Source organism: Diabrotica undecimpunctata, chromosome 3 (assembly GCF_040954645.1).
Source record: "Diabrotica undecimpunctata isolate CICGRU chromosome 3, icDiaUnde3, whole genome shotgun sequence".
In the NCBI taxonomy this organism is placed as follows: domain Eukaryota; kingdom Metazoa; phylum Arthropoda; class Insecta; order Coleoptera; family Chrysomelidae; genus Diabrotica; species Diabrotica undecimpunctata.
Genome location: NC_092805.1, coordinates 58,654,913 through 58,668,903, shown reverse-complemented (window position 1 = coordinate 58,668,903; position 13,991 = coordinate 58,654,913). Strand labels below are relative to the sequence as shown.

Genomic DNA, 13,991 nt, shown 5'->3' with positions numbered 1-13,991 from the left:
TTAATATCGTTATAAATTGTGATATTTGATTTTATATTTTTAAGTTTTCCAAATAAAAACACTGTATGTGTTCAAAACCTAGTCAGGAAATAAAATACAGACATAAAAATATTGACTAAAAGAAAAAGAATATACTATGCTCTATTAATGTGTGTTTACTTTTATTTTGAACAAAATAGAAATTTGAAAAGTTGAGTAATTCACGTTTCCTGCTCTGGTGAACAATTTTCGAATTGGCGCTTACAGTATTTCTACTTGGGACAGCTGCATTGGCCTACGATATGTACTTTTAAATTTGTAAAATCTCCAAATTAATAGTTTGTTAAAGATAGCTTAGATTAAATTCCAATAGGACAAAATCAATAAACCATACTACAGAAACCAAATTATGAGGAAATGTTAGTTGCTTTATATATTTCTAGAATATTTATTGCTGGAGGACAACCAGATCTAAAAAGTCTTTACCCGAGACCATCATTTCCAATAACCAGAGGAACAAAATTTTTGTCTTCCCTAATAGAATGGGACCACAGTACTAAATGGGACTGTCCAAGTTTCATAAATCAAGATTATTTTGGAAGATCAGTTTCAGTTAATTTATCAGATGCAAAATATTCACATTTAGGTGATCATGTGATAGACGGAAGAAGTATTATGCCAGCGGTGGGATATTTGGTAAGTAAATGTTGTTATACTTTTTTCTTGTAGACCTAATAATAAAACTCTGTCATTTAATTGCTCTTTATGTATTTTAACTCATATGATACAGAAAGAAACATATTTTAAAAGTCTTTTTTTTGCTTTATTGCTCCTTATCAATCTATCTTAATTTTTAGCCTAATTTACGTTTTTTTTTTAATTTCCTGTTGCTTCTTTCCTATTAATCTTTATCTTAAATGTATCTAATCTGTTAGGAATAAAAAGTTTGACAAAAGTTATAAAACTAAAAATTATAAAATACGTTGCAAAATTCATATTGGAAAACTTGTTTTTATTTTTTTTTTATGTTTCTATAATATGAAATTGAAACTCCTCTTTTTAATTTATAAATATTTAATTTGGATGGAACTATAACACCTGCTCATACCCATTTTTCAGGTTTAATTTTACTGCGAAATTTAAACGTGTTTATTAAACATTTAATAGGTACTGCTGTGGACAGTTCTGGCAGATATGCAAATGATGGACATTACTGAAACGCCAGTGGTTTTTGAAAACATAAAGCTTCTGCGTGCTGTTGTCCTTACTGAAGAAAAAAATGTAGAATTTGTCTTTAATGTAATGAGGAAATCAGGCAATTTTGAAATATATGAAGGAGGAACCGTAGTCGTGACAGGTAAAATTAGAACACCAACAGATGTGTCAAGCGAATTTATTCTTAAGGATTTCGATAAGGTTAGTGTAGCTATAATTTTCTCTAGTTTTAAAAATGAATCATATATTTTCACTCCACGCTGTTTATTAAAAAACTTTGTATGCACTAAAAGTGCATACAAAAAGAAATAATTCACATTCTTCTATTTACAATTTCACCTACACACGTGTACATACGGCAGATACATTTCAGCAGATCCGCTGCAGATTTACGAGTAATGTCGAATTCTGCAGAAAATAATTACGTTTTGTTGCCAAAAACATTAATTTTCAAATTTGAAGACACATTCTTGCGACCATTTAGTAATTAAAACTGAGGAAAAAATAAGTCTTATTGCGAATTTTCAAAAACTGAATAAAAGTAATAATAGCGATTTTGGAGTGTGAGAATGTCACATCTTAATATTACTGTAGAATCTGTTCAAAAGTACCTACAAACATTTTTAAGAAACAAAAATTAAGGTATTTTTTTATACTTTTAGAATAATCCTTTTGTTTATTTTTTCATTCTCAATCTACAGGGTGAGTTTTAAGTATGGAACGCCTTAATTAGCTCGGGAACGGCTTGCACGATTTTTATAGGTTTTGGTGAGTAAGGGTCTTATAATGCGGCTAATATTATGGTGGTATTTACATTGTTGTCAGATTTTAAGTTTTTCTGGAAATCCAATGAAATTTCTCATTTCAAATGGATCGTCTTGTTTATTTTTTACCATTTGAAGTCCTTCACTAATACTGATTATTTTTTATGGTATATTCCTCATACTTTAAAGCCATAATTTCGGAGCTCTTAGTACATTTATATTATCTTCGCCAAAGTTAAAATAATACATTTAGATGCTATGACAACTTTGACTTTTCAATATATAAGTATTGTTGGTGTCTATTTAAAGTCACAATGGATTGTATATGTGAAAAAAAAACGAACTGAAATTTTTTTTGGTATTCGGATATCGTGATATGTGTAGAAGTCAACTCGACACGGGGAATATCTTTAATTATTTATATCCTAACCAAAATCCCATAACAAGATCGACACTCAGTAAATTAGTAAAACAGTTTAACTAAACTGGTTCCGCAAAAGATGTATCGAAATCAGGTCGCAGAAAAACTGCATCAACTGAAAACAAATCTTTAGCTGTTGGTGTCCTGTTAAAAGACGATCCAGACTTGAGTACTAGACAAGTTTCTAGGGAACTTGAGATTTTGAAAACATCCGTAGTGCAAATTTTACATAAAAATAAATTCCATCGATACAAAATAAGGTTAGTTCAGAAGTTTTCAGATGATGATTTCGGTAGACTTAAAGATTTTGTAGATATAATGATGGGATTCCAAACAATCCAAATTTTTTATTATTTTGCGATTAGGCACTACTACTACTACTAAGGATTTCCACAGTTTTCACTGTCTTCCTTCACTTAACCGTTTTCTCCAATTTTCCCTGTCATTCCAGTCTCGATCTCGCAGGGTTCTTTTCTCTATAGCCTCGTCGATTTTATCTCTGAATGACCTTCGGGGTCTTCCTCTCTTTCTTCTTCCAATCGGGCTCCATTCTGTGATTTTGTTTATTCAGCGTCCTCTGTCTGCTCTTTTGACGTAGCCGTACCAGGATAGTCTCTTCTCCTCTATATAGTCGATTATGTCTGATTGCACTCCCATTCTCCGATTAGGCACTCTACCGGTATAATTGTAGATACTGATCACATAACAATCCTTGTTGGATGCGTAAACGACAAAATAATTGGTCTCTTTTTCATTGAGGGAAACTTAAATGGTCCGGCGTATTTAGATTTATTGACAAATAGTATTACACCTGAGTTGGCTCGGTTATCTCCAAATTTTCAATGACAGTTTATAGTAAAAATTTATTTTTTTGAAACTTTCAGACAATATTTTGCTACAACAAGATGGCGCTTGCCCTCAATATGCGCGTTTGCTGAGAAAATACCTAAATAATGTGTTTCCCTAAGATGGATTGGAAGGCGTGGTTTTATCGAATAGCCCCCGCGATCACCCAACATGAATCGTTTAGACAATTTCCTGTGAGGTTACTTAAAAAACATCGTTTATAAAACAAGATCTGCCAGTATTCAGGAACTAAAAGAAAAGACTACCGCAGGGAGAAGAAGAAATAAGCAGGCTGGAGTTTTGTAAAATGTAATAATGTAGTTTTAAAAATCGCATGGCAAAATGAATATTATGAAATCAAAATCTTGAAAGAGATAAGGTAAGGGGAACAGACGAGAGTGAAGAGGAACCACCAACGATTTTTGAAGTTAAAGTCGCAGTTAAAAAACCAGCCAAAAACAAATAACCTGAAATATATAGTTTTTCAGCTGAACTATATAAAGAAGGTGGATGTGATACCGTAATGGCATTACAGCAGCTTATAGAAGAAATATGGACACAGAAATCCTTCCCAATGATTAGAATATTGGAATACTTTGCACCATACACAAAAAAGAAGATATCTTTGAATTTTGAATACTCTAACCAATAATAATACAGCAGAGATAAACCGAAAATATGCACGGCCAACAGATAATATTTTGGGCTTAATCTCCTTCTTAAATCCACAATTAAATCGAGAAATACAAAAATAAAACTCCATAATGTAATAAATTTTAAATATTGTTTAGTATTTATGGAAGTCTAACAAAATGCTGTTTCGTTGTTTATTTTTATTGCTGGTATTTAGTCTATTTTAAATGTTATTTCTGTAGTTGTCTTAATATGTCTGTTAAGATTATTAATTTATCAGAGGGGCGCATATAAGAATATATTGCACGTAGATTGCGTATCCATCCATAAACTGCATGATACAGGCGATCTATTAAACATTATTTATTAAAAAATTTTTAACTTTCAGATAAAATATAAAACTGACGCTGAACTGAATTTGGAAAAAGCAGATATATATAAAGAGTTTCTTATGAGGAGATACCAATACCAAGATTTATTCAAGTGCATCTTAAAATGTAATTTAGACGGTACCGAAGGAAAAGTTTCATGGAATGAAAATTTTACTAGTTTCATAGATTGTATAATGCAACTAAAAATATTACATTTTAAAAATAGGTATGCTTTGAACGTACCGGTGTCAATTAAGAAGCTGGTGATAGATCCAAATATTCATTATGAAGATGTCAAAAAAGATAATGGTAACACATATTTCTTTTTACAATTTTAGTTTTAGAGTAAGTTTGTAGGTTGTACACCTGCTCTTCATATTCTGTTCCTTTTTTATAGTCCACTAAGAGAAGGCCAGTATCGAATAAAATTTCAAATCATTATTTTGAGATTTTAATTTCTATTTCTATTTTATGTTTAACATATTCTAACAATGTCGTTTATTAAAAATAGCCTTATTATATTCTAATCTGCTTCTGAATTTTTTTTTTGTAATATTTTATATTAATTACTACATTTGTTTGAAAATAAATCTTTATATTAATAATTATATTAAACGCCGGTTTTTAACGTAAAGTTAGAAATCGAAACTTTAATTATCAAATAATATTTCTTCTTGTTCAGATGCCATCTCCATAATTGAAGTTTAGCAATTATAGTGGTAAACCTTTTTTTTGTTCTATCCAGTTTCTAACAGTATAAAGCCAGGACAGTTTTTTTAAAATGATCTAAATATTTTTTTTTCTTATTTAAATCCTTAATAGTTGTTTTTCTATATTTAGTCTGTTAAGAAATTCTTCATTTGTTTTACCAACGTATTTTAAAACTTCTCCGGTACACCCACATTTCAAATATCTCTAACTTATTCGGACACTTTATCTTTAGAGTCCGCATTTCGACTCTATACAGCCCAATAGACCAAATAAAATATTTTACAAGTTTCATTCTTAGGTTCATATAGATATAAGTAACGCGGAGTAAACCACGCATCTTAAACAAACTATGTCTAGCTAGAGCAATTCTCACTTTAGTTTGTTATCTGGGTCTACATTGTAGTAAATTCAGTAGTCAAGGTATTTGTAATGATTGACATGTTCTAATACCTTCCCATTTATCAGTATGAGTAAATGGGCATTCTGTAGCATTTGGATTACCACTATCTTGGTTTTTATCTCAGCAATATTCAGTCACGACGAGCATCGCTAAGTTGATGAGACTTTCTGTAAGTTTGTGTGTGTATCAGTTAGGTATCTTATATTAGAAATTTGTTTTCCATTAATTTTTATTCCTGTAGAAACAATTTACCAAAGATTTATTAAATAGCAGTTCCGAGTAAAGGTAAATCCCTACCTTGGCCCTTTACTTATACAAATATGTCTGGATGTTTGATCGTCGATCCTAATCTTGGCACTTCTCCCCGACATAAGTTTCTCATTATCTAAAAAAGTTTTCTTAAAATTTTGAAGTATTCTTTAAGTCACAGTATAAATTAGCATTAACCAATTGATATGCCAGAGAAAGGCAATTTTTTTATTATTAATTTTTGAATATTGTTAACTGTGTACCATTGCATAGTATTTGGCAGCATTGCAAAATTATTAAGCATTTTATATAACTATTTAGTTTGATTAAAATTTTATTCTCTATAACTTTGATTGACTATTATTTTATGATATATTATTTTCAGCTGTATATGTGCATCATGATCCATACTCTAATATTGTTCGAACTAAAGGCATTGAAGTTATGGGCGTTAAATTCAGCACTGCGCCACGTCGGAAAAATATCCAACTAGGTGAACACTTAGAGAATATAGCATTCGTAAAATATACATCTCTTGAAAATAAGAAATATAACCTCGATCAATCTCTTCAAATAGCCCTAAATATAGTTCTACAGAATATGTTTGGCTTTATTAAGAACATTATTATTAGGGAATTAAAAACCGATGACAGTAAAATTCCAAGTGAAATTCAGGTTAAAACCGAATTATTTTATTATAAAAAAATATTTACAGTTTCAGAGTATTCTTCAATACAGCCAAACAATATAGACAGTAAGATAGAATTACTAATATTGGATGATCTAATGATTGAAAAGTATAGAAAAGCTTTTAGTAATTTAAAGAAAAATGCATTTATTTTATGTATTGGAAATTTGGAAAATACTAAGATAAACGAATTAGAAGTAATTTTCCAAACACCCAGTTTAACTTTATTACGCTTAAAACAAGATGCCATCACTTTTGATGAAGTCATTCAAATTAGTGAAAATGACTATAAGTGGCTAGAGAAAATAAAAACAGTTTCAAACTCCATCAATTCAAAAGATGTTTTATTATATAGTGAAAATGAATACACGAATGGGATTGTTGGACTTAATCACTGCCTTATGTCGGAGGACGACATTAAAGTTGCCTTTAGGTCAGTTCTTGTTAACCAAATAGCGCCACCTTTTTCTATTGGCAATAGTTATTACACTAATCAGTTATCAAAAAACTTGGCATTCAACATCTTGCAAGATAATGAGTGGGGAACATTTGTACCTATAGCAGTGGAACCAGTACAGACCAAAGTTGTCGAGAATGCAGCGCTCACTGTATTTAAACCAGGAGATTTATCTACAATAGGATGGACTGAAACGAAAAATTGCAGTTCGATGTAAGTTACATTCATTTAAATTTTACTTTTGTAATTTTTGTTTTATTTTTGTTAACTGAAAACATTTTTTTCGCCTCTTTGACGTCCGTACTCACATTACCATAAAATAAAAAAAAACAGCTAAGTATAGTGAATTCACTCAGCTAAGTCTTAAATTATTGGTGACCTAGTAATTAATTTATGTTTATGCAGGTCAAATGATGACTTTTGTCAAAAGTGACGATCCTGCATGAGCGAGAGGAAAGTGCTTATAGTCAATATTAACTTGAAGGTCAACAATTATTCCCATATAGCTTACTAACAAACAAAAACTAAATCGATTAAAAATATAAAATTAAGGTTTACATTATTAGCTTTTAGCGCTAAGATTAAGTTTAACTACAAAAACGGTAAAGAAACGGGAATACAAAAAGTATAAGAAAACTATGGAACTATATTAACCCAGCATCACTCGCACTATGAGCATTTCTCTCACGCTTCAAACGGTAAATCATTTGCACTGTTGCCTTTACTTCTAGCTGACTTTTGGAGTATCTTCAGCGATATGCTGTGTGTGTACAACGTTTAGTGTAGACTGGTATTATATATATTGTATACTCGTTAGTCGTCTGCAGACATATGTGAGTTTTTCTCCTCGCGCTAGTTCTAACGTTAACATATTACTTGTAGGCTCGAAGAAAATTCTGGTAAGTAAAAGTTTTTTGATATACAGAATATTTTATCATTGTTACAATATTATTTTATATAGTACATAATGAGTGGAGGACGAATACTTGTAGACTTAGGATAAATTCGATACGAATATATTCAAAGAGAATAAACGATGTCTAACATATCGTGGACCTGCTAAGAACATGGCCAAAATCAAGAAACAATGGAAGATAATGAACGAGTAGACGAAGTTTCCAGTGAACACAGTAAACATAATTCGGACTTCAAACAATATGTTGCAGATGTTGAAAATTTTCATGACAAAGTTAACGGCAATGGTGCGCATGCGTCTCGACACCGTTTTAATGGTAACGACAGAAAAATTCGATGGATCCTGGATCCTATCCTTATCCTCCACGACCAAATGTACGAATGCCTAGAAAGAATATTGTTAATCATATTCCCGGAGTAAAAAATGTTGCAAACAATTCAAATACTTTTGAAACTTGCTTATAACGATGATTATACCGGAGAAATAGAATGCCAAGACACAGACACTACAGATATATGCTTTTATTGGCCTATTATACATGATGAGGTAAGCAAAGCTCAATGTGTAAATACTAAGAAACTTTAAGATAATTCGATATTTGTACCTGCTTGCTTTAGACTAACGATCTTATGAAAAACGCTTTCATTTTTAAGGAAAGGCACAAAGATTTCACGTCAATGATAGAAACGAAACAAAAGTAAACAATAATTTAGCTGATAATAGAGAAATATTTAAACATTTTGTACCCAGCAATATATTGTTAACAAGCCTGCCAAATATGACATTAAAATATATGCCTTATTAGATTCGAAAACGTTTTATACCTGCAATATGGAAATATATACAGAAAAGAAGCCGTATGGGCCTTTTCATCTAGACAGCCCTTCTTCTGCTGTTGTTAAGCGTATAGCATATCCTTTATTAGATACAGGTAGAAACATTACACTTGACAATTATTTCACGTCAGTGCCGTTGTTGTGCAGTACTGATGTTGTCTTCATTTCACTCCGGTGACTACATCGATTCAGAATCTCGTGTACAGGTAAACCTGAGATTATTACGTTCTAAAAACTAGCAAAAGGAGGAGTCGATGTAGTTGACGAATTAAAATCAACGTATTGTGTTTCCAGATTTTTTTGCTGCTGGACACTTAAAAGGTTTTTACGGTTTTGTAAGTTGTCATACATAACAAACAAATTGTTGACCTCCACAAGGACCTTGAGATGGAAAATATGGATAAAGTTATTAAGAAGATGGCAGGTAGTTACGAACAACGGCTACATAGTCATGTTAACATCGAGGCCATCCAGCTCCTCGATATTATTGGAATAGAAATAAGACTCAAACGACGAAAATCATTTGAGTTGGAGAAAAGTGTCAACTAGTGTAAAAGCAGAGAATAATGTTGTGTTGTGTCTTACCTATAGCGTATAGTTGTTAGATAAGAGGACACCATAGGGTTAAGCTCTTAGAATTGAAGTATCATTTAGTAATTTAAGACAGATGTTTTTCATATATGTATTTTACTTGGATGATGGAATTATTTTAATTATTTATGTGTAGAAATAAGTTGCTTCTTTTATATTTGGATTCTTGATTTATTAATTTGTTTATTTTTAACATTTTGCTCATGGAGTTTAATAAAACCATAAAAGCATGTAACACAGTGCTTAATTTTTAATAAACAATAAATACATATGCGCTTATTTATGTATATATGTAGAAACAAATGGTCTCAGAGACCTAGGTTAGGTCCGTGAGAAAGGGTGTCATTTTTAACCACCATAGAACAGGAGTTCTAGGAGGATTTTCCTTTGCTATTTATACCTTAGTCTGTGTGTACTAATAGAATATACTGATTAGTTCATAATCAGTATTGCAATTTTCAATGAACCTGAGAAGAGCTTTATTTATTCTTAGCGCTGCGAACCTGACCCTGTTAGACTCTCTTCTTTACGATTGAAGATCAACGGACGTTTTTTTCGATAGCCTCCTTACATACTTGTCAATAGTAGTGTAATTAAGCACCCGTGTTCCTGCGAAAAACAATTAATAGTTATCTCAGATGGGGGTGTCTTTTGCAACTGACCAAATAGAGCCAGACCAAAGCGGCAGTTACTTTTGTTTTCACTTTACAATACCCCCTTACAAAACATCAGCCAAAAAAGCATAAACCCTTTGGTGATATTTCAATTCTTTTGACATTACTGAAAGACTATGGCCGACGAATTCATTTAAAATATCCCAAGTTTTTTTTTTTTTTACAAACAAAATAGTCGCTTCAACCACTTGGGTCATTAGCGACATTAGTTTTTACATTAAATTAAATTATATAAAAATGTATCTTTAAGAAAATTAATTAAGTCTTTGATGTTTAAATGTTCACCTAATACTGTTTTTAAATTGTTGGAAATATTGTTATTTTGTCTGTTGACTGTATATTTTCCACATTCTGAGGTGTTTAACAGTAATGTTGATTTGACAGTATTCACACACTGGAATGTCTTCCTTATTCATTAGGTACTTATGTGTAGTGTTGGTATGACCTAATCGAAGTCGAGAGATTTTGACTTGATCAGCTCTTTTTAAGTTCACTAGGCGCCACGGACTCACTGTCGATTTAATTTCTTTTAGTTTAGATTCCGATAAATTCCACTCATTTTGCCACGCACTGATCACTTTTTCTTTGACGAACTGTTTTATATCACTGGAAATAGTCTTTGACACTATTGTAGCATGATCGTTTTTGTAAGCTTCCCTTGCTTGGAGGTCTGCTTTTTTATTACCTTGTATTCCCATGTGAGATGGAACCCATATAAATTTGACTTCGGAACCAGTTTCTTGTAAGGCTGCAAGTTCTTTCTTGATAAGTAAGGCTATAGGGTTCTTAGTGAATAGTTGATCAATTGTTGTTAACGAGTTTAGAGAATCTGAGATAATGACGGAGGAAGACTGTTTTGTACTTTTGATATGAATGAGGGCTTGTAATATTGCATATAACTCTGCTGAGTATATAGAGGTGGCCGACCTTAATTTAAATTGGAAGGATGCATGTGGAGTGACAAATGCTGCTCCTACGTCGTTTGCAGATTTGGAGGCATCTGTATAAATGCAAAAACTTTCCCCGCAAGTCTCGAGTTCTTTTAAAAATGATCTAGTTTAAATAGAAAAAATATCCCAAGTTTAAATAATTAATTTTTAGGGTCAATGAGGATAACATCGTGGACACACATTACTTTGCGGTAAACTATAAGGATGTTATGATTTCTTCTGGTAGACTGAAAAATGATAATAATTTCATCGGAAATGAATACTCTGGTATAACAAAAAAAGGAAAGAGAGTAATGGGATCTCTCTTTAGTGGATTTAAATTCCAAGTAGAAACTGATCCCGAGTTTACGTGGACTATACCCGAATCCTGGACACTTGAGGAAGCAGCTACTGTACCAATTACTTATGTTACGGTAATTGCTATCCTATGTATTTATTTAAATACTTTTGTACATTTTTACCAAATAGCTAATACTTTTATATTTTTAGTGTTACTACGCGTTGATCGTCAGGGGAAAAATGGAGCAGAACTGTTCGATACTAATTCACGCTGGGGCAGGTGGTATTGGAATATCAGCAATTAACATAGCATTATCGCTAAATTCAACAATTTTTGTAACTGTAGGATCTGAGAAGAAAAAGCGGTTTTTAAGGGATTTATTTCCACAACTAAAGGAAGAGAACATAGGTAAGATATGTATTATATTTAGTATAAAAATAAAAATAATAGAAACGTGATAGTTTTTAATGGCTCTGCTATATCAATCTAGTATTGATAATTTAGTTAAGATTTTTTCAATCTTAATTATTACAATATATTATCTAATAAACAACAAAGTGAAAATAGATGGATCGTTTGGACAATATTTGAAATAGTTAAGTCAAATTCATCTGAAGATTGATTAAAATTGACTTAACAAGTCTAGTGAAAATAAAATGTTCCCAAATGCATATTAGGCCGACAGCAGGGTACCTTTTTGTGCGTATGAATGGGTAAATAGATGAAAACTATTCACCATTACTATAGAGATTGTTTTATGTCAATAGGAGAAAAATCTGTAATTGCTAGTGAAAAGTCTTCCAGAACACCTCGAATATAAATGGCCTAACCAGAATTCACAAACCCGAAATTCATCTATGTCCCATTGTCAGTGCATACAACTGCCCTACACAACCATTGGCCTAGTACTTGGCCAAAACTCTACAACCTCTTGCCAAAAAAAGTTCATCCTTCGTCAAAAATTCTTTTTATTTCACCGAATTTCTTAAACAATACCCTATATCACCGTCAGACATTCTAGTAAGTTTCGATATCGTTTCACTTTTTACAAATATTGCTATAGACGAAACTCCTAACATTCTGAAAACTAAATACAGTATTCAGCAAGATCACTTATCTCTCATTAAACATTGTATGTCCAACACTTATTTCATCTTTCAAAATCAATTCTACAGACAAATAAATGGTGCCTTAATGGACTCCCCACTATCTCCAGTAATGGCAAATATCTTTATGAAAGACTTCGAGACCCGAGCACTATCCATAACAATGTTTAAACCCACATTACATGTTGGCTACGATATGTTGACGATACATTCGTCATTTGGCCCCATGGCAGGGATGCTTTGGTGTCTTTTTAAACCCATCTGAATGGTATACATCCTAGTATTTAGTTCACGATGGAGGTGGAATCTGATTCATCCCTACCGTTTCTCGACGTTATCTTAAAGAAAAACCAATTCCAAAGTTTTCATCACTCTGTGTATCGAAAATCCACCCATAGCAATCGTTATTTGCATGTCAACTCTCATCATTTACCTTCATAAATTAATTTAGTCATTAATACCCTTGTTTACAGATCAATACCCCTTTGCGATGATGCAAGTAGATCCGCTGAGCTCTCTACTTTAAAACAAGCTTTCATTCAAAACGGTTACCACAAAAATCACATCAATAAGAGCATCCACAGACATCAATCTCCTACTAAATCTCAACTCAGACTTAGACCCCCATCATACGAAAGCTTTCTTCTTTACATCAACGGTGTCACCGACAAAATCGATAAAATTCTTAAATCAAGTGGAATAAAGACAATTTTTACCCCTCAACAAAAACTTCCATTACTTTTCTGATCAATCAAAGACAACATTTCAACTGAACATTACGGCGTTTATGAAATTTTTTGTACAGACTTTCCCTGATCCTATATAGGCCAACAAATCGTAGAATCCATAATACGATTTATAAACATTCCATTTCTGTTCACAATTCTAATTCAATTTCAGCTCCAGGAACACCATCTTTATACAGCTCACAAAATTGATTTTGAAAACTCCAGAACCCGCATCCGCTTTTATAAACCAAGAATTATCCGAGAAGCCACAGAAATTAAAAAAAGGACAAATTGTCTCAACAAAAAAAGGGATGACAGCATACGGTTACCTTCGACTTGTTAACATATAAAGAAAATATCGTCCACTCTATTTTCAATCAAAATCCCTCACGCCAATCTGCACCCAAACCACGTCACCATCGACGGTATACATGAACCGTCCTTTGTTTCCAGTACCAGTAATGCATTGGTTAGTGATCAATGATTATTGGCCCTATTTTGATAAAATAATATTCAAAATCAGTGGCTAATATTCGGCAAAAGTTTTTGCAATATAATGGAATTTATTCACATTTAAGAATTTAAACAACTTAATTTACTCTATTGGATTTGACATTATATTCTAATTTCTATTTTTATGAAAATTAGATAAATATTTTCGTAAATTTCAGGAAATTCGAGAGACACCTCTTTCTACAATCTTGTGAAACAACGGACAAATGGAAAAGGAGTGGACTTTGTGTTAAATTCATTAGCTGGAGAACATTTTCAGATGTCCGTAGAATGCTTAGCACAGGAAGGAACATTCCTGGAGATTGGCAAAATGGATCTGCTTATGGGATCTACCATTGATACAGGGATTTATTTAAAAAACTGTAGTTTTCACGGAGTAATGGTAGATGAATTGATTAATAGCATTGAAATTAAGAAAAAAATCCACAGATTAGTTCAAGAAGGTAAGATTACATTTCGTTTATTTTTATAAGTATAGGTTGTATAATTATAGATTAAGTTTAAGTTATCGATATATTAATATTTTTTATACCTTATTTACGTATTCATTTCCATTCTTTTAAAATGCATTATCCTAAAATTTCTAATTACTATTTAAATGGGAATAAGCCACAATTAAAGGTTAAAATACGTTTATTGACTAAGAATTTTTCACTAAGTAAC

The 13,991-nt window shown here is 31.9% G+C and overlaps 2 protein-coding genes across 8 annotated transcripts in view; one reads left to right on the top strand and one right to left on the bottom strand.

The window, feature by feature from the left end:
* Positions 1-13,991, bottom strand: part of Rbp6 (RNA-binding protein 6) — a 1,719,762-nt gene that overhangs the window by 978,528 nt on the left and 727,243 nt on the right. The window lies entirely within an intron of this gene.
* The window catches only part of LOC140436838 (fatty acid synthase-like), a 55,730-nt gene that overhangs the window by 25,209 nt on the left and 16,530 nt on the right, over positions 1-13,991 (top strand). Inside the window, exons 9-15 of the mRNA XM_072525969.1 lie at positions 423-675; positions 1,147-1,395; positions 4,247-4,538; positions 5,975-6,947; positions 10,853-11,114; positions 11,191-11,389; positions 13,487-13,771. Coding sequence (XP_072382070.1) covers positions 423-675; positions 1,147-1,395; positions 4,247-4,538; positions 5,975-6,947; positions 10,853-11,114; positions 11,191-11,389; positions 13,487-13,771 — 2,513 coding nt within the window. The remainder of the gene's footprint in view (positions 1-422; positions 676-1,146; positions 1,396-4,246; positions 4,539-5,974; positions 6,948-10,852; positions 11,115-11,190; positions 11,390-13,486; positions 13,772-13,991) is intronic.